The sequence below is a fragment of the Carcharodon carcharias genome, chromosome 13 (assembly GCF_017639515.1).
Source record: "Carcharodon carcharias isolate sCarCar2 chromosome 13, sCarCar2.pri, whole genome shotgun sequence".
NCBI classification, from domain to species: domain Eukaryota; kingdom Metazoa; phylum Chordata; class Chondrichthyes; order Lamniformes; family Lamnidae; genus Carcharodon; species Carcharodon carcharias.
This window is the reverse complement of record NC_054479.1, coordinates 91,531,647-91,559,431: the sequence shown is the minus strand read 5'-3', so window position 1 is coordinate 91,559,431 and position 27,785 is coordinate 91,531,647. Positions and strand designations below refer to the sequence as shown.

The 27,785-nt window shown below is 42.5% G+C and overlaps 1 protein-coding gene across 1 annotated transcript in view; it reads left to right on the top strand.

Moving 5' to 3' along the window:
• LOC121285945 (solute carrier organic anion transporter family member 1C1-like) overlaps positions 1 to 23,527 on the top strand; it is a 49,458-nt gene extending 25,931 nt beyond the window's left edge. Inside the window, exons 9-14 of the mRNA XM_041202909.1 lie at positions 1,302 to 1,466; positions 5,765 to 5,960; positions 7,370 to 7,535; positions 10,602 to 10,780; positions 19,305 to 19,369; positions 23,406 to 23,527. Of these exons, the coding sequence (XP_041058843.1) occupies positions 1,302 to 1,466; positions 5,765 to 5,960; positions 7,370 to 7,535; positions 10,602 to 10,780; positions 19,305 to 19,369; positions 23,406 to 23,527 (893 nt within the window). The remainder of the gene's footprint in view (positions 1 to 1,301; positions 1,467 to 5,764; positions 5,961 to 7,369; positions 7,536 to 10,601; positions 10,781 to 19,304; positions 19,370 to 23,405) is intronic.
• The last annotated feature ends 4,258 nt before the right edge of the window (positions 23,528 to 27,785 follow it).

Genomic DNA, 27,785 nt, shown 5'->3' with positions numbered 1-27,785 from the left:
TTCCAGTGGTGTTGACTTCAAACAATGAGATAGACATGCAGGGATGAATCAGTCTTGTAGGCAATAATACAGAACTTTCTGCAGAAGCAGGGTAGATGAGGCCAGGTGTCCAACTTTGGCCAGAGCTCCTTCAGTGTGGCCTGCTAGTCAATTGTTAAACATAGACTGAGCTTTTCAGTTCAGCAAGGCAATATTACTGGTTTCACAAGCCAGAGGCCCATGCCACATGACTCCCACCGCTCCATATTGTCTTTGACAAGGGATGTGTATCCCTCGTCTGGATTTCTGGGATTATTAAATGTCTCAACCATTAAGAATTGAAAGGAAGGTTGCAGACCCCTTTATCTTAGCAGATGAGTAGGTTCCTGTTGGCCAGCCTGGGTTTCTTTGAATTTGGCCAGTGCAGCTGACAGGGGGGCCATTATTGGCTCCCCAGAGATAATGATGTGCGAGCTTCCCCGATACTGCCAGATAGCTACTTCTGCTTGTGGGTCACAAACGGACATAGATTCAATTATTTTTAAAGGTCTTTGTCCAGTATTTTAAATTTTAGAAATAGCCATGAGGATATCTATATATATTTTAATAAAAATATACAGTGTTAACTCTTAGTCCCCTCACAATTGGAACATAGCAGCAAGAGCAGGTCATTCAGCCCCTCAAACCTGCTCCGCCATTTAACTAGATCATGGCTGATTTTCTACTTCAATGCCATTTCCCCACACTCTCCCCATTTCGCTTGATATCTTTAATATCTAGAATGAATACGAAAGCAGGGAACGATTATAAACTAAATGGATTAACACCTGCATTAAAAGTGAGTGTATATGTTCATACATGCATTGTATTGGTTCAATTATATACCTACAAAAACCATTGATTTGTCTAGTTTTAGTCCTGCTACACTGAGGACGTGATTTTGATGTTTAAAGGCAGGAATTTCTTTACTTGAAACAGAAAATGATGTTTGGTGGTATCACTTTAAGAGCCATATTTAGCTTTTAGTTTTAAAAAGAAAAATGGAGCCTGTGTGCAGAACCTATTGCTTGATTTCCCCCCCCCCCCACCCAAATTAACAAGTCTATGAGGAATAGCCTATTGCTGATTACATGGGTGCTCACAAAATAGGAGAGAAAGCATAGGACATCTTCCAATGAGATATTGCAGTAAATTGCAAAAGTAGAAATTGGCTGTAAAATTTGAGAAGTTATTTGCTGAATTACATAGAATTGATCCAAGCAAACTAAGTTTCCCATCGAGCTATCTGAAATAACATTTGCTTTTTTTGTTCGCTTTTCCAGGTTTTTTTTCATCATTGAAAGTACTGTTTGCAAACAACATATACGTCTTGTATTTGGTGTCAATGGTCATACAAATGAATTCTCTGATTGGCATGTTGACCTTTAAACCCAAGTTCATTGAGCAGCAGTATGGACAGTCAGCATCCAGATCCAACTTCATCATCGGTTTGTACTTATATTGTCTACGTATCTCTGCAGAACTATGTCCAATCATTGCCTTCCTTTTATTCTGGCATGGAACATTAGTGGCCAAGATCCATGATTTGTTCTCCAGCCAGTAGTTATGCTGCTCTAAACCAAATAGCAGAAGACAATTGTTAGCATAGTCATGGTGGACCAAATGGTGACCTTCTGTATGGTGTGATTGAGAAAGAGATTTAGGGTTAAAACCCTGTTCCTGATTTTCTTTTCCTCACTTTGGAGAGCTGACTGGCTTCTTCTAGCCTCCTCTTTTTAGTGACAAGGTCTGCATGACAAAATGTCATCAGTGCTCTAGCACAAAATGCCATTGGGCCCCCTATAGCTTGACATTGATTCTCAGTGAAAATCCAGGACATTGACTGTAAGTCGGATTGGGTTGGGAGCTCTTTAAAAATGGTGGGAGGGGTCAGATTCCCACCTCCATTCCTATTTCCAGCAGTTTTTGCCAGCATGTGATAAGGGTGCAGGTAGCTCTCCTGTGTGCAGCACTCCTGCCCCTGCTGGCTTCATTGTGGGGATGGACTGTTTAAATCCCCTTCATCTGTTTCTGGAATTCTTTCATTGACAGGCTTTTAAATACAAAAAAATCTCTTTCAGTTTCAATGGTTAGATTTTACGTTATAAGTTAGATGTGCTTTTACTGCAATGATTGATTATAGGACTCTGTCCTACGAAGGTAAGTTGAATGTTACATTGATCAGCATTGTGTAACTGGTTAGAATCTCTAGTATAATAATCTGAAGTGATGTTGATGCCCAAAGTCATTTTAAAATGGGGAAAAAAGACCTTTAGCAACTTTCAGAAGGGAAAAAAGTACCCATCTGCTCCTGTACTGCTTTGATTGTCAGGACACCTGGTGTAGCTTAGAAAAAGTGTTTTTAGTTTCAATGTATCTCATTATTTACATTTCTCAGGGCTTGTTTTCTAGATGAGCCCATTATGAATGCTTAGCTAAGTTTCGAAAGCTGAAGGTCAGAGGCAACCACAGGGTTTGCCAAGGCAGGCTGCTTAAAAGGCCCACTTTAGTTTTGTGGAACTTTCTCCAAGTTGTTTTGTTAAATATTAGGCCCTCTAAACCTCACCTCCTGCCCCATTGACATCCACTCCCCATGCCAACTCATGCCAACCTATGCACCTCCGCCCACCTGTCTTTGCTTTTACATCCTTCATGCCAACTCACCCAGTATCCACCATGGGCAGACTTCAAGCCATGCTAAGATGAAATCAAATAAAATTCTAATATCTATTCCAGGCTTCCCTATATTTATAAAATGCACTCATGGAAGCCCATTCAATACATTTAAATCCTCTCAGTACTTAATCCCACATAAAAACAAACTTTTGTATTCAGAGCCCCACATTAGAGGCAGCTAATCCTGTAATAACCTCTTGGAGCTAGCAATCAAACTGTGAACTTGCAGCCCACCACTATGATAATAGGTTATGAAAGCAGTTAAGCAATGATAATTCTATAATGATAGCACTTGGTGTTATGTCAACAAACAGCGATTGAAACTGAAAACGCCATTTATTTTTCAACTCAGACACAGGCAGGCAGTTTGTTTTTAATTTTTTAAAGGGTAGGCTATTTAAATAATTTGACAGCTTTACAGTTCCACAGACCTTATCCACCCTTTACCAGCATTTACGTTTAATGTAAACATTTATAACTAGCACACTGTGGGATAGGACTTTAGCTCTTGCAAAAATGGGGCCCGTTTAAACTCAGCACTGGGTTTCCCCTACAAGAGGGTCACATCCATTTCCCTACCAGCAAAAATAGGATTGGTCGGATATTGGGATGCGACTTCAGGATCCGGGTGCTTTGGATACACCAAGGAGTCTCTGCAAAAATCTAGGCCAAATTTCAAGCTTCTGAAATCTTTCGAAGAAAAAAAACAACAATTTCTGGTGCCTCTTTAATTGATTGGAGTTTAAAATTGGGACATGCAATGACGTTCATCTGAGGCGCGCACAGCCATCTGAAGAAAAACCTCTTGGTTTTAGGACCTGTCAACATTAAACAATTTCATATCAGGTACATCGCGTCCCAGTGGATCTGCCTGTACACTGCCCCAACAAAATGCCATCCCATTCTGTGTACAGAGAACAGCATCCACCCATTTGCGTGCTTTCCTTCATCCCCCAGTACCAGCCACTGTACCACCTTGTCCCTGACCAGATGGATAACACAATTATACTCAAGGTCCCAGGACCCTGTTTACTGAGGCTGTGCTCTGCTGTCCTACTTCTGGTGCTAAATGATTGAATTTGCCTCTTGCAAACCCCCTGCATAAAGTGCTCATCTCATCTGCTCAAGCTCAACCCTTTTTAGTACTGAATGTCATTTGGAAATTGCATGTTTGTTAATGGCCAAAAGTTATTTTTTTCTTTTGAAATGCTAATATTGACATGCATTGTTGCTGGAGCGAACCACTCCAGGACTGTCGGAGAAAGAAGAATATTGAAGTAATCCATCTCCTCTACGCACTAAAATTCAGATTTTAAGGTGCATCTACCCTTATTTGCACATGGTAATGTTGAGGAAAATGCATTTTAAATAGGCTTCTGGAGTTTGTCCTTTAATTCTTTAATGACTGTAACGATATTTTAGCATTTGCTTTCCTATACATCCTTCTGTATGCATTTGCACACCTTGATAACATGAGAGGAATTCCATCTCCCTGTTGATGACAGTACCGATGTTAGACACTAGGTGACAGTGCAGTGATAGATATGTGAGAAATTGAGCCTATGGATGCTCAATCACCCATAGGAATATCAAAAGGCCAATGAAAATGTGCAGGCAAAAATACGGTGTATAAAAATGTAGGGAAAAGTCTGAGGATGTAAGGAATACTGGTGCTTGCATCATTCAAGGGATTTTTAAAACATTTTGCCCTCATGAATTTATTATCCCTCATTAGGCTTGGGAGAGATGCTGAGAGTATGAGGCCAGGACAGGCTATAGGGGACTTGGGCTGGGAAGCGAGTTGGGGGAGGAGTGAGGGAGGAATTGCAGAATGAAGGATTAGGTCAGTGGGGAGGAAACATGGCGGTTTGAAGGCAGCCGGCAGATACTGTGTAAGAATGGGGCCAGCTTCTGGGCTCCATCCCCTGAAGTAAGGCAGAGAAAAGGCGAGGTGTACAGGAAGTGGAGTGAGGAAGGTTAGGCAATAGGCGGCAAAAAGAAGATCGATGACCCATGGTGAGCGAACAGAGTGGAAAGTGAGCTAACAGACTGAAGAAGTCATGAATGAATTTGAGATGGAGAGAAGCAATGAGACAAAGGAAAAGAGAGGGATTTTGTAATCAACAATGCAGAGTTAGCTGTAGAGGCTAAAAATAACTGAACTGCTTGAATTTACTCCACAGTAGAAATTCCTCCAAAACTATAGGATAGTAGAGAGAATAAAAGGCCTTTCAACCCATAACTTTTACTCCTCACTTGGGCCTAACCATTGAATCCACATGTATCCATAGCCCATATTTTGTATTCCTCTTGTCCCATCCAAATAGCAAAGTAGTTCTACCCACAGAGGCTGCAGAAGAAAGAGGAAAGCCTAGCATGTGAGACATATGCACCATATTACAGTGTATAAAATATTTTCAATAAATGTTACTCTCGCCTGTGGCCCAGTGACTCTTAGTTTTCATGGACTGTAATCTGGGCTGAGAATAACACTTGGCTGAAGAGAAGTCATTTCCTTTAGTTTGGTTGCGTTCTGCTTGGATAACACACACACGTGAGTTTAGCTATTTCTCCCGATGCTGTTGATTCCTGATGGACGTCAGGATCACACATGGGGGAGTCTGTACAGCAGCCACTTCTGAAGCAGGTTATGGTTTCAGAATAAACTAAGGTCAGGCCGTATTCCAGCTTCTAGGAGCTATGTGATGTGAAGGTTCTGCTGAGAAAGGAATAAGTAATCTTGACATGCTGACAAAACACCCATAGAGGGAGACGAGGAAATTCTTTTTTAAAAGGGGGAGTTGTCATGATCTGGAATGTGTTGCCTGAAAGACTGATGGAAACGGATTCAATGGCCACTTTCAAAAGGGAATAGGAGAAATGCTTGAAGGAAGGAATTTGCGGGGCTGTGATGAAAGAATGGGCAGACATTGAGATGAATTGGATAACTCCTTCACTGGGCCGGCACAAGCACAATGGGTCAAATGACCTGCTTCTATAGTGTAAGATTCTATATTTTACTCATTTTAATCTGAAGTTACTTTATAATTCACTGTCTTTGCTCCTCCAGGTCTCATAAATATCCCTGCAGTGTGCATTGGATTTTTCTTGGGAGGGTTTGTGATGAAAAAGTTCAAGTTAAGTATTGTTCAAGCAGCGAAGTTGGCCATTGGATGCAGCACCTTGGGCTGGTTATTATCACTTTCTTATTTTGGAATGGGCTGTGAAAACTCTCGTGTGGCTGGTTTAACTATCTCCTATGAGGGGTAAGTTGTTATTTTACTGGACGATATCAATCATTCAGAATCCCTTTGGGTGCCACTCTTAAGAGAGATGTTGGCAGAGGAATCAATTCATTATTTTGGCAATATTGTGCATTGTATGGTCTGTTGATAATTCTCCATTTGATTGGGATCCCTGCTGAGACAGGATCCCTAAAATGATCATTTGCATCTCCTTTCTCTACTTGCATTTGATCCTGGCCTTTTCCAAGATGTCCGCTGGTACTGTTACCATGGTAGCCAGCGACAAATTTTCCAAAATGAAAGATTTTCCTCATTGTTATGACTGGGACATACTCTGTTTCCAGGTAGTGTGAAGAGGAAAATGAGAGAGAGACTTGTTACCTCCCATCTTCTCTTCCTTATCCCAGGCCCTCATCAGATATGTTCTCAATGGGATTGAGTTTGCAATAGGCAGGAGAGGGATTTCTTGGCCTTTGAGCAGAGGGTTTTACAACGGGCACATCACCACAGCCCCCCAACCCCACCCCCCAACTGCAACCCCACCACCTCCTTCACCCACCTCGACTTGGAGAGTCTGCAGGAATCCAAGTCTGAAGAGTGAAGAAATAGCAAATGTATTTATTTTCTCACTTCATTTCCCATCTCCTGCTCACCTACCCTTCCCACCATCACCAAGAATGATCTTATCAGCCTCGGTGTCTTCTTGATATCGCAGTTTCTAATGCTGGTGCCTTGCAACCCACCAGTTTATGGTTCCTAGTGGAAGGTCTCCACCAAGGGCTGAGTCAACACCTTGGGCTATGCAAGTACTGTAATCCAGGACAGGAAAATGGCACACAACTTTCATTAATAGGCACAGTATGCCCAAGGGTCTGGCATTTCAGGGGACTCAAAAAAGAAAATCTACCCTAATATCTCTGTGCTGTGTATCCCTTTTTCCCCCTTCCTAATGTTTCTTTGTTGTGTGCTTTATCTGTGTCTCCTTCACCTGTGATACCATTTGTTTTGTGCATGTTGACCGCTGTTGAAGATGGTTAGGAAATAAAGCAATTCAAGTCAACTCTATTTACAATCTCCTGAAAATTCAGGGGTTTTGATGGAATAAATTGGGAGAAATTCTTCCAATAGCAGGAAAGTCAGGAATCAGGGGACACAGTTTTAATGTAAATTGGCAAAAGAGCCAGAGGGGCAATGAGCAGACAGTTTCTTTCACTGAGTTATTACGGTTTGAAAAGGTGGTGAAAATGAATTCGATATGCACTTTCAAAAGATAATTAGACAAATACTTGAAGGGAAATAATTTGCAAGGTTAAGGGGAAAGAGTGAGTGGGGATTGAGACTAATTGGATAGCTCTTTCAAAAAGCCAGCACAGGCATGATGAACCTTACCTACCGTACGATTATATGAACTCTTTTTTGTCATTTCCTAGCACCTCACAGGTCTCCTATGAGGGAAGTGCCCTGTACCACAATTGTAACGCTGGCTGCTTTTGCCCAGGAACAAAGTGGGAGCCTGTTTGTGCTGGAACTGGGGTCACATATGTTTCACCCTGTCTCGCTGGTTGTAAAACATCTACTGGAACAGGAAAAAATACTGTAAGAGACTTTGATTTCCATTTCCATATTATAAAACAGGAATGGGCCATTTGGATAAACCAGCCATGTTGGCAGTTACACCCCAAACACATTGGTAGATTGTTCTAATCACATTTATCTGCCCTGCTCCCATATCCCTTCCAACAGTCCGTCCGTCGACCACTTGTCCACTCTAATCTTCAATATTGACGGTTTTTGTCTCAACCACGAATCCTGCAATTGAATTCCTCCTGACTCTCTTGGTGAAGAAATTTCTGCTACTATCTGTTCTCATCCTCCTCTCCATTTAATCTAATGTCTATGACCTCTTGCTCTTGTCACATTGACTATTGAAGATAGCTTGCTTCTATCTATTCTGTCCCATTCTACCATATCACGCTGTAATCTGTGTTGATTTAACCAAAGTATTTCCAGCAGGTTCTGAGGGAGCCATGTGCTAACTAATTGTGTAATGTGATATTAAAATGAATGCTAATGGTACAAGGAACCATAATAAGGTACAGAACCATCCTCCAAATTTGAAAATTAGTACTTGATGCTTAACATTGTATTCACAATAAACAGTTCAAATATAACTGAACCCAAAATAAATGAGAGTAGGGAGGAAATTGAGTTGAGGACCAATTATATAAATGGGGAAAATTGGCGCCTGTTGTGTTTACGCACAAGGGATATGCAGAGATGATACTCTCCAGGTTATATGGCTGAACAGGTTTTTTATTCAGTGCTTCAATGTCAGCTCTCATGCTTCCAGCTGCTGCCTATAGTTTAGTTTCTCTTTCTCAGTCACCACACCCAGGCTTAACTAATCACATAGTAAGCAGTCAACAGACACACACAATCAAACACCAAACAGTTGAACACCACATCACCAGTAAAGAGAAGGTTGATAGGTGATATGATTGATGTTCCTAACATTCAGAGGCTGCACCTAGCTTTTTAACCTTGTACAAAATAGTGAAACCAAAGGGCACAGCCTGCTCTTGAAGTGTGGTAAATTCAAAGCCAATGTACAGAGACATAAGCCCAATTTAAACGGTCTGCGCCTGGTTGACACTGGACGGGGGCAATTAAAATAACAGGTGTTAGTTATCCCCTCCCTCCCCACCTGCTTCCTTCACACTGCCCCTGTATTAACCTGCTCTTTTGTGCAGGAAACCTGCGAGAAGGAAATGAAGTCCAACTCTGAAATATGTATGTTGTCAAACCCAATGTCATCATGTCCTGAGCATCAATTTTTAAGCTGAGGACTGTCAGGCAGAGACCAATTCTGGTTAGAAGAGTCCCAATAGGTAAATTTTTTTATTTATTTTTCAGGCTTCCTTTGCTGGGGAGGATATTCGGGGCTCACAGAGAAGCCTAGGGCCCCCCAATTCACTGAGCTGCCCTTTCCCCACAGATGGTGGCCGACCCATCCCCTGCTGCTCCCCACAATGTTGGCCACACCCATCTTTACCTTCAATGTTGTCCACATTATCTCCACCTTCCCACCTTCAATCACAGCCACGCCTTCCAGTAACCTCCCAAAAGTCCTTGGCTGCAGCCTTCTGTTGAAAATTTCGTCTCTTGCCCACTGGCCAGTCTTCCACAGATATGGTCTTTTTTAAGAACAAACTGTTGCTTCACTTGTCACCTCTCTCTACCTCCTCCCTTCCGCTTGCCACTTCCCTCCCCTGACTCTTCAGTTCACAGAGAGAAGAAGGGTTTCTGACCTTGAAGCGGAATGTTCCTGATAATGGAATTTGGGAAGGTTGAGGTCTGAATGCTGATTTGGCTGTGGTCGCAGAACCTATGGAGTCCCAAAGCAAAATTGGTTGGGGGGGTGTGGGGTGTGGAATGGATGGAATGGTGGGCAGGGAAACAGTTATGTTTAGTGGGCCTGTGTTGGGCACAGCGCTACTGCTCCTGCTGACCCACAAGCTGTGCTGTAAAGGCATTTAGCAATTTCTATGGACAGGTTCCACATCCCGCTTTAGTTGCTGGGTTTTCCAAGCCGGAGAGATCCAGCCAGCCAAAGTTAAACATTTAAAGTAAGTACGGTATGAGTCAAGCAGTCTCATCATAATATTTAAATATACAACTCACTTCCTGGGAGTACTATACCGTTTCAATATGTTACCTGTGCTATTTTGCTCTATTATTTCTCTAAGTAAATCTGTCCTGTTAGTTTAGCCTGATAACTTGGTCTGGATGTTTGGTATTTAATTGCCTTTTCACAGAGCACAAGATCCCCTCCCACAAATTCCCTCTTAACTTGAACAGCAGATGAATTAATTCCCATTTTCCCAGCACCCTGCTCCACCCCCTCGAATCATAGTAAGCAATATACTCATTGATGTAACTCTTGGCATGCAAGGAGAACAAATATATTTTCATTTTACTTACCTGCAAAAGACAATGTATTATTGATTCCTGGAAAACAAATAATCAAAAAGCATTTACTTCACTAATTGAACAGATGTCTATCAAACCACAATCCAAATTCTTCTAGTTTATCCGCTTGTAATTTTATGATCTCTGAGCAATATCTGCTAACCTGTTAAGTGTTAGTCGCCACCATTTGTTCATAAGGCGAGGATTAAAATGGGTGTAGGTACAGGAGATCATGCTTGCTCAAGAAAGGTTTGACTATATGCACTGCATTTGGGAACAGGATTTGTTTACCCAACTGATCTTGTGTGATGATTAACACCTTCATCTTGCTTGTTGTTAGGAAGCTACTAATTTAATTACAGTGGGGTGATTTTGAATTTGTGTGCAATAGAGTGATAATGAAGCAGGAGCTCACTTTCCTGACCGCAATGGAAATAAAAGTGGGGAGCAAAGTGAAAGGGGCTGTAGATTCATTACACCATTGCACAAAGGTAAAAGAATCCCCAATTCATTGGACCTGACAAATGTCAATGTAGACACAAAATATTTCCATGTTTTCCACCCGCCCCAAGTTTTTTGAAAAAGGCTTCTCCTTTAATTCCTGAAACATTTTACGACAGATAGAAACGCTGTGATCTCCTTGTGAATCCGGACTGATTCTTTGGGGCTCTGTTGTCTTTTTTCTTTGCACAGGTGTTCCACAACTGTAGCTGCATTTCTGCCTTTACAGCGGGAAATTCCTCAGCCCTTCTGGGGCAGTGTCCAAGAACAGGTGATTGTGGAAATGTTTTCATTTACTTCATGGCGGTCACCGTGTTCGCTTCTTTCAGTTATTGCTTTGGAGCTGTTCCTGGTTTCATGATATTACTCAGGTAAAGTTTCTCTTTGACTTAAACAAGCTCTTCCTTCTCCAGACTCAGGTATACCTCTCACAAATTATACTGGCCATGATTAAGGCAGGCAGCCATCTCTACTGGTTAACTAATACTAATAATTTGCCATCACCATAAGAGTCAATTACAAAGTCACTGCTTACAATGGGAGGCAGTGGTGTAGTGGTATTGTCAGTGGACTAGTAATCCGGAGACCCAGGGTGATGCTCTGCGGACTAGGTTTCAAATCCCACCATGGCAGAATGTGAAATTTGAATTCAATAAAAGTCTGGAAAGTCAATTGGTTTTGAAAGGGAAGGAAATCTGCCGTCCTTAACTGGTCTGGCCTACATATAACTCCAGACGCACACAATGTGGTTGACTCTTAAGTGTCCTCTGAAATGGAGAACAGAGGAACTGTCCTCTGAAATGGCCTAGCAAGCCACTCAGTTGTATTAATCCACTAAAAAGTCTACAAGGAACTGGATGGACCTAGGCACTGGAAATGACACTGGAAAGCTCAGCCTTGTCAACCCTGCAAAGTCCTCATTAAAATCTTGTGCCAAAATTGGGAGAGCTGTCTCACAGAGTAGTCAAGCAACAGCCTGATATAGTCATACTCAGGTAAACATACCTTACACCAGACACCACCATTATCATCCCTGGGTATGTCCTGTCCCACCAGCAGGATAGACCCAGCAGAGGTGGTTTACAGTTGGGAGGAGTTGCCCTGTGAGTCCTCAACATCAACACCGGACCCCATGAAGTCTCATAGCATCAGGTCAAACATGGGCAAGGAAACCTCCTGCTGATTACCACATACCTCAGCTGATGAATCAGTGCTCCTTCATGTTTAATATCACTTGGAGGAAGCACTGAGGGTGGCAAGGGCACAAAATGTACTTTTGGTGGGGGACTTCAATGTCCATCACCAAAAGTGGCTCAGTACCACACTTCTGACCAAGCTGGCCAAGTCCTAAAAGACATAACTGCTAGACAGGGTGAAGTAACCAACAGGAGGGAAAAACTTACTTGACCTCATTCTCTCCAACCTTCCTACCGCAGATGCATCTGTCCATAACAGTATCAGTAGGAATGACCACCGCACAGTCCTTGTGGAGATGAAGTCCCGTCTTCACATTGAGGATACCTTCCATCGTGTTGTGTGGCACTACTACCATGCTGAACAGTATTAAAGTATTAAAGACCCCAGTTATTTCAAACAATTTAATGAGTCCTTTACACCTTTTTTGAAGTGTGATCATCTTAGTTAGTCAAAATAATACAGATGATGGAAATCTGAAATGGAAACAGAAATACTCAGCAGGTCAGGCAGTATCTGTGGAGAGAGTGAAATGGAGATTAATTCAGTGACTGGTCATCAGTAGGTCCTGATGATTGGTCATTGATCTGAAAAGCTAACTCTGTTGCTCTCTCCGAAAATGCTGCCTGACCGTTTGAACGTTTCCAGCAGTTTCTGCTCTTATACCTTAATTTCTTAATCCCCTGTCTTTTTATGGTTTTAAAAACTCCACTAATTGCAGGAAAATTGAAATGTTTAATTATCCTTTGGGTTGTACCATTAACTATACAGAAGATGAGATTAGTGATTCAGTGTTACACTGGCACTGTTTGTATGGGGAACATAGTGAAATTATGCCTGAATGTTGTTATATGTTAAGGTTTCTGGGTGTGCAAGATGTCACTGTGTTTTATTTCCATTTGCCAAAGTACCAGGTCCCTTGACAGAGAAACGGCGTTAACATTTCGAGTCTGTATGACTCTTCAGAGCTGAAGAAGAGTCATACAGACTCTCAACATTATCTCTGTTTCTCCCTCCACAGATGCTGTTAAACTTGCTGCGTTTTCCAGCATTTTCTGTTTTTATTTCAGATTTCCAGCATCCAGAGTATTTTGCTTTTACCATGTCCCTTTCTTCTTTAGGATGGACACCATGGAGCTGCAACCTATACAGTTTGCTGACACTGTCTTTCATTGACGTTGCACTTATACTATCCACCGAATAATCACATTAAGACCAATACACTCCCTCTAATTGTTGAGGACTGGATATGTTTACCTGGATAACAAGTCACTTGTGGCTGATTGCAACACAATCTATAAACTAAATCTGAGTTTGCTAAATGTTATGTTGCTACTTCAGATGTCATTGGCACTGCTGAGGCAGTAGTAATTGTCCGTACCCGAGTGAGACCATGGATCGAGGTTGCAGGTGTCTTTCCCTGACCACCAGTTGAGTGTTATACAAACCTGGCAGTTCTTCATCATTTTCTACAGCTGCATTCCACCTCCCACCCCCTACTCCCTACCCCAAAAATGGCCAGACTTCATGGTTTTCATTTCACAATTTGCCATTGGGTTTAGGAACCTGAAACCTCAAGGCTACTATGGCCTAATGGTGCAGTAGTGAACTCGTTTTGTGTTGTGCTGCATGCCAAAAGAGGGATTGTGCCTCACAAAAATGACCACCAATCCTGGAGTATCTCAGTCTGTTGAAAGTCAGAGCTAATCCCACGTTCCAGTGGGTGTCACACCCACCCAGATTCAGCTGTACATTGCAGAAAGACTGCTGCTAGGAGCATGTGCTTATAATATTAAAAATGTATGCATTTCTCAATATTCCTAATCCTAACTCTGAGCTCTTGTTAAAATGACTGCCCTCAAGCCAAAACTCTGTTATCATCATTGTGGGTTTTAGGTGGGCTTGTTCATGATCTTGACTTACAGGTACTGCTTGAAGCAAGGCTGTTGGTAAACTTTACCTTTTATTGAACATGATACTAACTATGTATAATAGGACTTAGGCTCTACATAGAACTATCTCTCTCCATGCTTTGTCATGTGATCTTACTACACTGATGATGTAGACTATGGGCAGAATCATCTGGTCCCATTGGCGGTGGGTGTCATGGTGGACATGAGTGGACAATATGGTGAGAAGGCCAAAAATTGGTTTTATGCCGTCGCGGGGGAGGTGGATAGGTGGGTGATGGCGGAGTGGGGGTAAGGGAAGCAGCCACACACTTGGAAAAGCTTGTCAAAAGTTAGCATTCTTCCACAGCTGGGATCGTTCAGCAGCAGCTCCATTGACACACTCGGAGTCAGGCCCCTGCCCACTCAATCCACACAAAAGCATAAAAGTGCCACCAAATGCTCCAGAACTTTTCACCCCTCGGACTCGGACTGCAAATTAATGTTGTGTTTGAGGGGCCAGCAGAACAATTGGCTGACTGGGCAAGTTGTTGTGAAAGGTGGCCATGGCGCAGTCACTGGTGGAGGCGCTCAGAACCACTTGCAATGTCCTTATTAACGTTTGGGCCAGTATTCATTATGGTTCAAGCTAACAGTGCAGCCTTGCATTGCGGGTTAGGAGAATGCCTGTGCCTGAGCTGAGATTACAGCAGGCAGTCCAATGGCTGAAGCTGCCGCCAATCGGTCAAGTGGAGTGGGGCGGAGGTGGGTGGGGCTTCGGACAGCCATGAAGCACACTACACGTTGGCCACCCAAGTGGTGGCCAGCACTCTCTTCCATGTGTGAAGGGGCCTTCAGACTTAACCAAGAGAGGTTCTTAGGGCACATAGGCTAACCCATGTGTCTCTCTTTTTGATCCTGCAAGAGGAGAACATCAGGATCATGGTGCCTCTTGATTTAGCAATGGCTTACTGAGAGCAGAGAAGAACAACATTGCAGTGGAGGCACCTGGCTTGGCAAAGGGAGGAGTACCTCCCTCAAGGTGAAGGGGCGGCTGGGCCTGCTGCGCATGCAGTTGATGATCCACAGAGAGCCGTCGCTTGTAGGCACCTCGCTAGGCCCATGGTCTATAGTTGGCACCTGTCATTCCTGCAGATGACTGAGAACCAGCATCACTGAAGACTGTGCATGTCTGGGAAACTGGTTGATCACAGATGCCACCTGATGCAGGATTTGGCACCACAAAGACATGGAGAGGATTCACTGCCAGTGGCTGTGAAAGTGACTGCGGCGCTCAATTTTTATGCCAGTGGCTCCTTCCAGGGTTCCACAGGTAACTTGTGTGGGGTCTCGCAAACCTCCATGCACAAGTGTATCCAGGAGGTCATGGACACCATCTTCACAAAGGAACAGAACCTGTGCATTTCGCTCAGGATCAGGAAAGCCAGGAAGCAAGAGTTCTAGGATTTGTACTGATCTCTGGTTTTCCAGAAACGAAGGATGCCATCGACTGTACTCCCGTGGCGCTTAGATCTCCATGGCAGCAAGTAGTCAACCACAAGAGCTTTCACTTGCTGAATGTTCAGCTGGTCTGCGACCACTGCAAATGCATCCTACAGGTCTGCGAATGATTCCCAAGGAATGTCCACAGCCCCTATAACCTAAGCAGGTCTCAGATCCCTGAAGTCTTCCAGGGTCCACAGAGGCTGCAGTGTTGGCTCCTTGGGGGCAAGTGCTACCCACAGAGCACGTGGCTGATGATGTCTGTGCGGTGGCCTCAGACTGCAGCAGAGCAGCACTATAATGAGGGTCATGCTATGACCCAGACTTTGGTGGAGCAAACGACAGGCATTTTGAAAATGAGATTCCGGTGCCTCGGCAGGTCTGCTGGAGCACTGTGATACAGTCCCCAGAGGGTGTAGCACGTCATCATAGCTTGCTGCCTTCTCCACAACCTGGCATTGCAAACAGGGTAGGTCCTGGCTGAGGAGAAGATGGAAGAGCAGCGCGTCTCCTCTGATGAGGGATGTTGAAGGGGATGAGGGTGATGAGGCCCTTGAAGGTGAGCATGCTGGCGATGAGGCCATCACATTGGCCAGAAACAGCAGACACGCTCAAAAGGCCGTCATTGCCGCAAGATCTGTTGAGGTTGATGACGCGATGCAGTGAGGACAGCTCTGATGAGCTCACCTTGCATCTGTGACTAACCTTTGACTAACTTTAACCTTTTATAATACATCTCTCTCACCACCACCCCCACCCCCACCCCCACTAAGTCTCTGACACTCAAACGTATTATTTGTGTTACCCTACATCTCTCCCGAAGTCTCTGTCTTCATCTCTGATTCACAGAGATAAAAGTTGTGGTGGTTTCACCAATCGCCCCAACCTTGTTCTCAGCTTTCTCGGGCATTGTATGGGATTCAAGTTCTCCATGTTCTCCCTCAAACTCTGTGGATAGTATGTGAATCATCAGAGACTATTGGTTCTCTGATCAAGTTGCCTTCCTGATCATATGGCTAGTTAATCCATTCCACTAATGGTGATTGTCTTGTAGATGTAAGTGCACTTCTATTTCTTCTCACTACCCCATTTTCAGTCTCTACAAGATAATATCTCAGATTTTGTGTAGCTTCCAGTACTTGACCTTCTCGATTCTGGTCTCTGATCCAGACTAAGTCACCTGGTTAGTGTTCTTGATCATCACTCTATGGCACTCATCAATCACTCTATGGCATTGATTGTCGTTTTTTGTTTGATTTTCACGATACTCATCCTCCTTCTCCATTTCACACTCTATATCAGTTGATTTTAGGCATGTTATCAGTGTAGGTAGAAGAACAGGAGGTTGGTTCCGTAGTGCTCTTCCCATCAAAAGTTCTGGCGGAACTAAATCATTCTGAAGTGGTGTGGAATGGCAGCTCAACATTGCTAAGTTGGTCTCATCATTCTTTTCAACAAAGTTTTTACCGTTCTTACACCTCTTTCAGCCTCTCCATTTGTTTGCGGGTATCTGGGTGACCTAGTTGTGTGGACAAATCCATAGTCTTCTGTAAATTTCTCGAAACCTTCATTCGCAAACTGTGGCCTATTGTTTGAAATGATAAAATTGGGAATGCTGTGTGTGGCAAACATCCCTTTTAAATGAATTAATGGCTGCTTCTGTTGTACCATGAGCGGTTTAACCTTGATCCATCTGGAGTAATAGTCAACAACTATGAGGATTGTCTTCCCCTTGAGCTCAAAGATCCATGCAGAAATGTTTCCATGTCTGGATGGAAATGAGGATACTGTCACCAATACTTTTTACACTTGGCAATAGATTGCACTGGTGATGCAGCTCAAAATCATTTCCTCAAATGATTTTGACATCCCTGGCTACCAGACTGAACTTTGCACTCAAGCTCAACACTTTGTAATGCTTAAATGTCCCTGGTGTATTCTCTGAAGGATCTTCAGTCTAAGGACTTTGGGTATGACCAACCTTTCATTATAAATTAGCAAGTTATGCACGACACTGAGATGTCGTCTTTGCTTGAAGTATTGTTTCATGATGAAATCATTTGAAACATATTCTAGGCATCTATTTTTGTAGCATTTTCTCATTTAAGCACGTTCTTCATCTGCTTCATTGTTTGTTGGATTTAATTCATTCTCTTTGTTGTTGCTGGTAGGATTTTTGTTGTCAATGTGGTATATGACTCTACATCTTCTCTGAAATTTATGTCCTCCTGTTCTGGCTTCTCAACAGGAATGTGTGACAATGCATCTGTTGTTTGTCTGTTGTTTGCCTTGGGCATATTTGTCTATGGCTTTCTTGCTTGATGCAAGCCGCTCTCCCATGTAATGGACTTTAGTTCCTTCACCTGTTCATGGGAAATCTTCTGCCTGGTTTTCTCAAGGTTTTCACTAGATTCGACTAAGTTTTGCTGCTCCCATCTCAGAGTACTAGTTTATCTTCTCACAACTAGTGAATAGTTTTGGGAATTTTGTCCTGAATTCTGTTGACTTTTTTCTGGGCTGCCCAATTCATCAACTTGATAGATGGGTTGTAGATCTGTGCAAGATTTTTGACTTAATAGTGAACATTTTTGGTTGCGGATCACATACAAAATTTTTCTTCCTTTGTACCAGAGTTTAGCAGTCAACTGCTCCTTGACCTTCAGCTGAATGCCTCCTGAACTGTGGAGTTTTATGTTTGATGGCTGGAGGAAGTCTTGCTTTAGCCACAGTTGTATCTGAAAGAATTGAAGCTCCTGCTCCAGTGTCTAATTTAAAGTTTTTGTGTCCATTGATCATATTATCTGCACCCCAATAGTTCCCATTTGATCCTGTAATTTCTCCCAAGAATGGCATTTCATTATCTATTTCTTCTTCAACTTGTTGGATGATCATAGTTGTTTCTCTATTAATTTTGGTGTTAGGAGGTTATTGCTGTGGCATATCAATTTTAAAATGGCCTCTCACCTCGCAGGAATGACACTCTGCATTTTTGGCAGGGCATTCTTTGCACTAATGCAGCCTTTTCCCAACACAATGAGAACACTGGATAATGGTGGTTACCGTGCTCTCTTCACTTTTCCTTGTTTTGCCCCTGCTATTTCTTGGTTCTACAAATTGCACTCTCTCAACTGTTTGTCCCCATGAGATTTCTTTTCCACCTCAAGTAAAATTTTGATTTTGTTTTCTGACTTCTGCCTGCCTTGCTATCTGCAAGAGGCCAGATTACATCAATAGTTCCGATGAAATTGTTAATTTGGGACCCAGCATATTTCTTCATTGTTCAGAACGATCACATCCATTGTAGAGGACACTTGGTGTGATCTGTCACTCAATAATATGGCTGTAAACCTAATCGTTTCAGACAGCCCACACTAGTGGTACTGTACTTACCCACTGTGGAATGTATGCAGTGCCTGATGACAAATTGAAAAAAGATAGTTTAAGTTTCTGTTTATATTGTGTCATGGTACTAAATGTTCACCTGACTCACTGGTTTGCAAAAAAAAAGCAAGGAGCTTGAAAGAGCCCATGAATTTCAATTTGATAAATGTTCTATTATTAAGGCTGTCCATTGTGAACTCTGATCCTTACACTATTTAAATTCATCTTGTAGCAGCGCCTGACGGTCACGATTTACATTCTAAAAAGAATTTTGTGAGATTTTGCTCCTCGATCAGATGGAGGTCATTAGACCTAGCGCTGTAATAGTGCAGAGTCAATTCAGTGAGCCATGTTCCCATCTAACAAGGCTCCATTATAGGAGATAAAGGCAAAGTACTGCAGATGCTGGAAATCTGAAACAAAAACAGAAAATGCTGGAAAAACTCAGCAGGTCTAACAGAAACTGTGGAGAGGAAAAAACAGTTAATGTTTCGAGTCCGTATGACTCTTCTTCAGAGTTTCCATTATAGGAGCCCTGCTTGGTAAAATTACTTCCTGTGTATCTACTACTAACATTTTGCCTGTGGGAATCACGAAAGAGAGTGTCATCTGGATGTTGTGTTGAACTTATTTGTTGTAGAATGTTCTTTTTAATAACTAGAGGTTTGAGCCTTGCACTATCTTGTTGTACTGTCAGTTGTTACTGGTGGAGTTTTTTTTCTTACAATCAATCTATAGTTTAGTGTGGTAATTCACCAATATTAATATAATTGTTATCCTAGATTAAGCAGGATGAAGCCTCTTTAGAATGGTGCATAAACAATGCTCTGACATTCAGCCCACCCATCCTCCACCTTTGCCCTATATAGTGCAACTTTGTGTGTACATATACAATTACATTTATAATGTTTTTCACTTTTATCATTAGGTGCAATGAGCCGGAACTGAAATCACTTGCAATAGGTATACACACCTTGTTAGGAAGAACACTTGGTGAGTCACTACATTTTCCTTTTTGATGAATCAGAAAAGTTTATCTCAATACCTGGAACAATGGGGAGGCATTGTTGTGTGGAGTGGAATCATAAATATAATGAGGCAATTTCCCCTCTCTTCTTATTTCCATTAACTCTTTAAGATTTTGTTGGAAATAGCAACTGGGGGAATGGCAACATAGGAACAAAAGGCCATTCAGCTCCTCAAACCTGCTGCACTATTCAATTAGATCATGGCAGATTTATCCCTCAAATTCCATTTACCAATTTTAGCTCCATACGTCTTTAAACATGTATCAATATCAGTCTTGAAAGCTCCAATTGTCCCAGCGCTGATGGAGTTTTGAAAGATTTTGTCATTTCTGATGCCAGTAATACAAAACAGCTAAAGAAGATCTTCATCCCAGAATGGCCTAAAGGCTGAGCTAGTCTGGTTTACTCACTTAAACAGGCTAACTTAGTATAGATCAATGACAGCTTGCATTTATATAGCACCCTTAACATAGTAGAATTTCCCATAAAAGAAGTAGTTTCACAGGTGCATTAGCAGACAAAATTTGACACTGAGCCACATAAGGAGGTATTATGATAGGCACCCTTAGTCAAAGAAATAGGTTTTAAGGACATAGAGAACTTTAGGGAGGAAATTCCAAAGCTTAGGGCCTAGGCATCTGAATACATAGACAACACTATGTACAGAACCAATGAACCTTTGGCAAGTCTTTCAAATAAGCCAAAAATGGACACAATAAGCAAAGATAATTTGAAAATCTATTTGGTGAGGTGGGATGGAGGGAGGGGGCAATGTGGAAAAGGCTTAGTTTGCATACAAACACATGAATCAGGAGCAGGAGTAGGCCAATCAGCCCCTTAAGCCTGCATTGGCATTTGATAAAATCATGACTGATCTGATTGTGGCCTCAACTCTACTTTCCTGTCTACTCCTATACCATTTCACTCCCTTGTCAATCAAGAATCTATCTAACTCAACCTTAAAATATTCAATGACCCAGCCTCCACTGTTCTCTGTAGAAGAGAACTCCACAGACTAACAACCCTCCAAGAAAAAAAAAATTCTCCTTATCTCCACCTTAAATGGAAGACTCCTTATTCTAGTTCTAGTCTCTCCCTCAAGGGGAAACGTCCTTTCAGCATCCACCCTGTCAAGTCACCTCAGAATCTTATATGTTTCAATAAGATCACCTCTCATTCTTCTAAACTCTAATGCATATAGACCCAACCTGTACAACATTTTTTCATAAGATAAGCCCTTCATCCGAGGAATCAGTTGAGTGAGCCATCTCTATCCTTTTAATGCAATTCTATTCTTAAGTGTAGAGAAAACACAGTACTCCAGATGTGGTCTCACTAATGTGGCCATGGCATACAAGGCTATGGGCCTAGTGCTGGAAAATGGGATTAGAATTGTTAGGTACTTGTTTGACCAGCATAGACTCGATGGGTCAAAGGGCCATTTTCTGTGCTGTAGACCTCTATGACTCTATGACAAATGCCCTTTAGAACTGTAGCAAATCTTCCCTACTTTTACATTCCATTCCCCTTGCAATAAAGGACAGCATTGCAAGGGGAATAGAATATAAAAGTAGGGAAGTTTTGCTACAGTTGTGCAGGGTGTTGATGTGTCCACATCTGGAGTGATAATCAATGACAGTCATTCATAGTGTCAATTTTTTAAAAAGTTTTTATTCACTGCAGACCTCTTAATCTTGTGTAAATAAACACACACACCCCATCAAAGAAAAAAAATAAGGGTGCTATACAAGGTGTTAGAGATCTCAATTAAACCAAGCTCTATCTCTCCCGCAAGTTATAAAAACAGTGCCTGCTGAGCTGCGTGCATTAGTGTTTCTTAGAGCTCAGCCAGGCATTCATAATGGGGCCATCTGGCAACTGAATCAACAGAAGCAGACATCTGTTTTTGCACTTCAGCCCCAAGCTTCTGATCTTGGCTATCGGGCACAGAGGGAGCAGGCAGCTGGGAAGAAAGCATCCTTGTTAATCTGCTCGTGGGCCTTCCAAGGTGACCTTTTAACAGTCCAGGCAGCAGGTGTCTGAGAGAGTGGTCCAGCCCAACTGGGTACTTTTGTGTGGCTGCTTTTTCACCTGAGTGTCCCTGGAGTGTGGGCACAGAGTGTCCGCTGATACGCCTGAGGCCTCCCACAACCTGTGGGCTCTGCAGAAGCTGGAGCATATCATCAGCCCTGGGAATGACATTTTAATTTAATTTGATAAGTTTCAGGTAAAGTTTTTATTTTAGTTACAGCTACTTTAAGGAGTTGCTCATTAGTTAATTTATTTGATTTTTATACTTCAAAAGAGTATAAAGAGACTCTTATTTATAAAGGTGCTAAGTTGTAGAGTTAGTAGCTATATATTTGTGATATTTCACTTTGTGAATAAACCTAAAACCGAGTAAAGATTGACCTCTGGTCATCTCCTTCACCAACTGGCTGTCAGAATACATAATAGCTTATGTATTCAGTATCATTGCAGTGGACAGAGTCTGGTTTAAGCTTCTTCATCACTTCACTGATATTTCAATGCCACAGTACACAGGATGTGCTAAACACCTGCGAACAGACAATGATGAGTGGCATTAAGGGGAGGCCTGGAGAAAATCCGTTACACCCACTTTCACTGCCCTGGTTGGTCTGTGGCTCAGTGAGATCAGAATGCGTGGTACATATAATCATTACATCTGACAATGTCGGATGAATTGGTGTGTGAAGTTTGCAAATCAGTAATAGTGCAGATTTTTTTCAATGGTTCAACCTGAATCTATAAGGTTCACCAGGGCAACTTGAAAGAAAGCAGCCTGATTCCATCTGAGAGGCAGTGTGAAACTGCTGCCAAAGGTAATTGTGCAATGCACACTTCTGCTTTGTGTTCATCTCAGTGCAATTACATCCAATGTAGGCAACTTTGAAATTGTTGTTTTGTGGTGAAGAACTTGAATATTGCTGAAAGCCGAAGCTTCTGGTCTTGCACTCATCAGAACAAATGGAAGAATGCCAAATTTCAAACGATCACAACAGTTTATATTACAGGAGAAAAGTGTGCTGTTTGTTTGACAAGGTGACTCTGATTAAGTGAGGTGCTGCCATGGAGAAAACAGTAGGAAACTTTTGGCTCCCCAAGCCTCTGGCGCCTTTGCTCCTATAGTTAAAGTTATTGTGATTGTTTGAAATTTGACATTCTTGTGTTTATCCTCATGAGCGCAAGATGAAAATCTGTAGCAATATGTCTGTCTTTTCAGCAATAATCAATCTTGAAATCATTTGACCCCCCACCAGGAACTTTTTTTTATAGGTAACCTGCCCTTTGTAACTTTAGCAAAATACAACTTCCCAGTTCAAAAAATGAATGCTGGTAAGCACAGCTCTGGGTATGGTGATTACAGGCATCAGCCAAGCTCTGCTTCTTTCAATCAGAATGATGCAGAGCCAGCAGTATGGCTCAGTGCTGTGACATAGAAATCACAACACTGGAAATAGTCAGTCAGCCCATGTTGGGCTTCAAACTTGATGCGACCAGTAGCTGTAATCCTGTATGCCCATCCATTCTCCATGTATAGTTTAAGACAATGGGAAGTCCTAAAGTTTAGCTAGCATTGTTTATAAACAAAATAATGTGAGATCAGCAAAGTGGATGATTAAATTTGTGCTGTGTACTTTTCAAGATCTTTGGAAGTGGGAAAACATTGACTGAAATTGACATGGCTGAATATTCCCATTTTCCTCTGGTGAAAAACAAATCATGTTCAACAGAAGCTGTTCCAGTAGGTAGAGAACAATCAGTCATGCAAACAAAGGTTTGAAAGCTCCGGCATCTTGTACATAATACACTTCAAATGTGCTTCTGAAAATAGCCAATGGCTGGACTGAACAGGGATGTGAGCTAGGAAAATAGGTATCTGTGGTTGTGAAAATAAAGCGGTTTAACATAATTGTGTAAATGGTCCCAGGATCCAGCTGGAATTGCTATTGACAACTATCTCCTCCTCCCTGTTCCAGCTGGAATTCCCGCTCCTATTTACTTTGGAGCTTTGATAGACACAACGTGCCTGAAATGGGGAACCAACAGATGTGGGGGGCGAGGGGCCTGCAGGATTTATAACTCTGATACTTTCAGGTAAGAATGGTTTTTGGCTCAGTGCAGTGTGATGTGGTCAATGTACAATGTGAAATGATCCAGAAGGTTTAAAGTAAGGAATTAAGAGCATGGGTTATGAATTCAATAAGATGAAATCAGCAGGTAAAATCTGCCCTCCAGCTAGGTTATTAGATAGAAAGGAAGGTGTGCATCAGTGTATCACCATTCATGACCACAGGATGGCTCAAAGTGCTTTACAGGCAATTAAATAATTTTAATTTTAGTCACTGTTGTAACTTAGGGAGAAGCAGCAGCCAATTTACATACAATCAGCTCCTGATAAGCAGCAATGTGTACTCACCAAATAATCTGTTTGTGATTAAGGAAAGGATAAGGAATGGCCAGGACATCTGGGATAACTCCCCTGCTGTTCTTCAAAGTAGTGCTATGGCATCTTTTGGTCCACCTGAAGGCAGATATGGCCTCAGTGACTCAACTCATCTGAAAGACAGCGTAGCACTCCCTCAGTAGTGCATGCAAGTGTCAGCCTGAATTATCTGCCCGCTCAACTAAACCATTGATATCATTTTGAAGACAACAGCTACCCTCTTCACTATGAAGCACATAGCCAATTTTTGTGTCATCTAGAAATTTCCCAATCATACCTCCCACATTTATGTCCAAATCATAACTATATACAACAAACAGCAAGGGCCCCAACACTGAGCCCTGTGGAACACCACTGGAAACCATATTCCATTTGCAAAAACATCCATCAACCATTACCCTTTGTTTCCTGTCACTGAGCCAATTTTGGATCCATCTTACCACCTTCCTCTGTATCCCATGGAATCTCACTTTTCTGACCAGTCTGCCATGTGGGACCTTGTCAAATGCCTTAGTAAAATCTATGTAGACAACATCCACTACACTACCCTCATCAATCCTCCTTGTTACTTCCTCAAAAAATTCTGTTGAGTTTGTAAGACATGATCTTCCCCTAACAAAACCTTGTTGACTTTCCCTGATCAGCCCATGCCTTTCTAAGTGACAGCTTATCTTGTCTCTCAGGATTGATTCCAATAATTTACCTGCCACTGAAGTCAGACTGACCGGACTACAATTTTCTGGCCTATCACTTGCATCCTTTTTAAATAATGGTACAACTTCAATGACGGATGGAATTTAATTCCCCTCTACCCTCCCCCAAACACTGTTGACGGGGCTGGGAGGCAGGGGACCTGTATAATAGAATGGGAAGGCACGGGCTGAAGAGTTTGTTGTCGTCCTGACTCCCCCCTCATCCCCGATTAAGTCTCACCCTCAGGCAATTAATGCCCCGCAGGGTGTAGAAAGACTGCAGGGCTACCAGCTTTTTGGTGGCTGGGCTTCCATTCAAACTTTCAGCTGGGGAATGGGGCAGTGAGGGTGGGGTGGAGAGTGGAGCAGGGAATATAGTGCCCTGTGAAATCCAGGTCTTGGTGCCAAGGGCAGCCATTCTCATCTCACCTCGGGAATTTAGCCCTTTTGCCCATGTCTAGATCAAGGCTGTAGCAAGGTCAGGATGACAGAACCCAAACTGACCGTCGGTGAGCAGGTTATTCCTGAGTAAGTGTTGCTTCATAGCACTGTCAACTACACCTTCCAACACTTTGCTGATGAGTGAGAGTAGGCTGACGGGGTGATAATTGGCTGTGTTGGCTTTATCCTGCTTTTTGTGAACAGGGCATACCTGGGAAATTTTCCGCATTGTTGGGTAGATGCCAGTGTTGTAGCTGTACTGGAGCAGCTTGGCTAGCGGGTTGGGGTGGAGGGAGCTGTCTAGTTTTGAAGCACAAGTGTTCACTATGACTGCCAGGACATTGTCAGGGCCCATAGCCTTTGCAGTATCCAGAGCCTTCAGCCATTCCTTGATATCACGTGGAGTGAATCGAATTGGATGAAGACTGGCATCTGTGATGCTGGGGACCTCCAGAGGAGGCCGAGATGGATCATCTACTCGGCACTTCTGGCTGAAGATTGTTGCAGATGCTTCAGTCTTGTCTTTTGCACTGTTGTGCTGGACTCCCCCATCATTGAGTGTGTGTGTGGATCTTCGTCCTCTGGTTAGTTGTTAAATTGTCCACCACCATTCATGATGAGATGTGGCAAAAATGCAGAACTTTTATTTGATCTGTTGGCTGTGGGATCACTTAGCTCTGACTATATAATGTCACTTCAGCTGTTGGATTTGCATGTAGTCCTCTGTTTTCGATTCACCAGGCTGACACCTCATTGTTAGGTATGCCTGGTGCTACTCCTGGCATGGTCTCCTGCACTCTTCATTGAACTAGGGTTGATCCTCCTGGCTTGGTGGTAATGCTGGAGTGAGGGATATGCCAGGCCATGAGGTTACAGATTATGGTTGAATGTAACACTGTTGCTGCTGATGGTCCACAGAGGGGTGCTCAGTTTAAGCTGCTAGATCTGTTCTAAGTCCATCTCATTTTGTGCAATGATTGTGCTGCACAACATGATGAAGGACTTTCCTCAGTGTGAAGATGGCTAACCGGTCAGTAGTTCCCTGTTTTCTCTCTCCCTCCCTTCTTAAATTGTGAGGTGACACTTTCTACCTTTCAATCATCAGGAACAGTTCCAGAATCTGTAGAATTGCTACCAATTCTGTCATAGACAGATACATCCACAACAGGTAGATCGGTAAGGATGATCTTTAGTAGGTTTTTTCCTGTTGTAGGTTCTCTCACCACCTGTTAAGTCTCAGTATGGTATATATGTCCTTCAGGACTCCACCAGTTCAGTCAGTAGTGGTGCTACTAAGCCACTCTTGATAGCCATTGAAGTGCCCCCACTCAGAGTACATGGCCTTGCTACCTTCATTGCTTCTTCCAAGTGGTGTTCAGCATGTGGGAGTACTGACTCATCAGTTGAGGGAGGACAGTAGGTGGTAATCAGCAGGTGGTTTCCTTGCCCATGTTTGACCTGATGCCAAGAGACCTTGGGCCCCAGAATCAGTGTTGAGGACTCCCAGGGCAGGGTTTACCACTGTGCTGCCATCTCTGATGGGTCTCTCTTGGTAGTAATGGAGGAGTCAACGTTGGCTATAAGATATGATTCATTAAGTATGGCTGTCAGGCTGTTGCTCAACTAACCTGTGGGGCAATTAATTTTTCCAATTTTGACACAAGTTCCCAGACGTTCATGAGGAGGACTTTGCAGGGTGGATGTGGCAGGACATGGCCATTGTCATTTCCAGTACCTAGGTTAATTCTGGGTGGTCTGTTTTGGTTTTATTCTTCTTCAACTTTTCTGTAGCAGTTTGATCCAACTGAGAGATTTTCTAGGTCACTTCAAATGGTAGTTAAGAGTCAACCACATTGCTATGGGCCTAGGGTCACATGGAAGCCTGGCTGGGTAAGGATGGCAAATTTCCTTCCCTAAAGGACATTGGTGAACCAGATAGATTTTTACAACAATCCAATAGTTTCATGACCATTATTAGTGAGACCAGCATTTTAGTCCAGAATTATAAATTAATTGAGTTTAAATTCCCCAGCTGCCATGGTGGGATTTGAATTTGTCTTGAGGGTATTAGCCCAAGCCTTTGGGTTACTAGTCCTATAACATTATTGCTATGCTACTGTCTATAAAAAAAACTCTGATTTCTATAGCACTTTACGTAACCACCTGACATCTCAATGAAGTACATATGGTGGATGATCTTGGGATCCCAAGTAATCTCTTTTGGGGGATTTAACACTGCTGAACCCAAATCTACCTTCCTATTGCAGTTAAGGTTCTGCCCCTAGCGTTTTAATGCCTTGTTCCTATTCTCCCATTCCATGCAGGCATATCTTTCTTGGCTTACAAGTGGTACTGCGTGGAGTTGGCATGCTGGTGTTTCTTGTTATCTTGGTGCAATTGATGAAATGTTCTCCCACCAAGGATCACAGCCCAGAATCTAATCGCGGTGCTGAAACGATGCCTGATCAGGACAAGGACCATAAGCCTGACAATGGAGACCTTTCAGTCAAAACAGCCACCAATGATTCAGACAAAGAATCGAATGTTTGAAAAAGGACTTCATTACCAAATGTAAAAAAAAGTTAATAACGTTGTCAATTTTTGAGTCAAACATTTTAGGAAAAGAAAGCAGAAGGTTTTATTTTTGTTAATTATAAAATCAAAGTATCATAATCTTTAAAAAAAATTCTAAGATTAAATTAATTATCGACTAGCTGTGCTTTTAAATACATTTCTGAGGACATTTCTGAGGACAGAGTAAAGTTGACTGTGAGATGAGA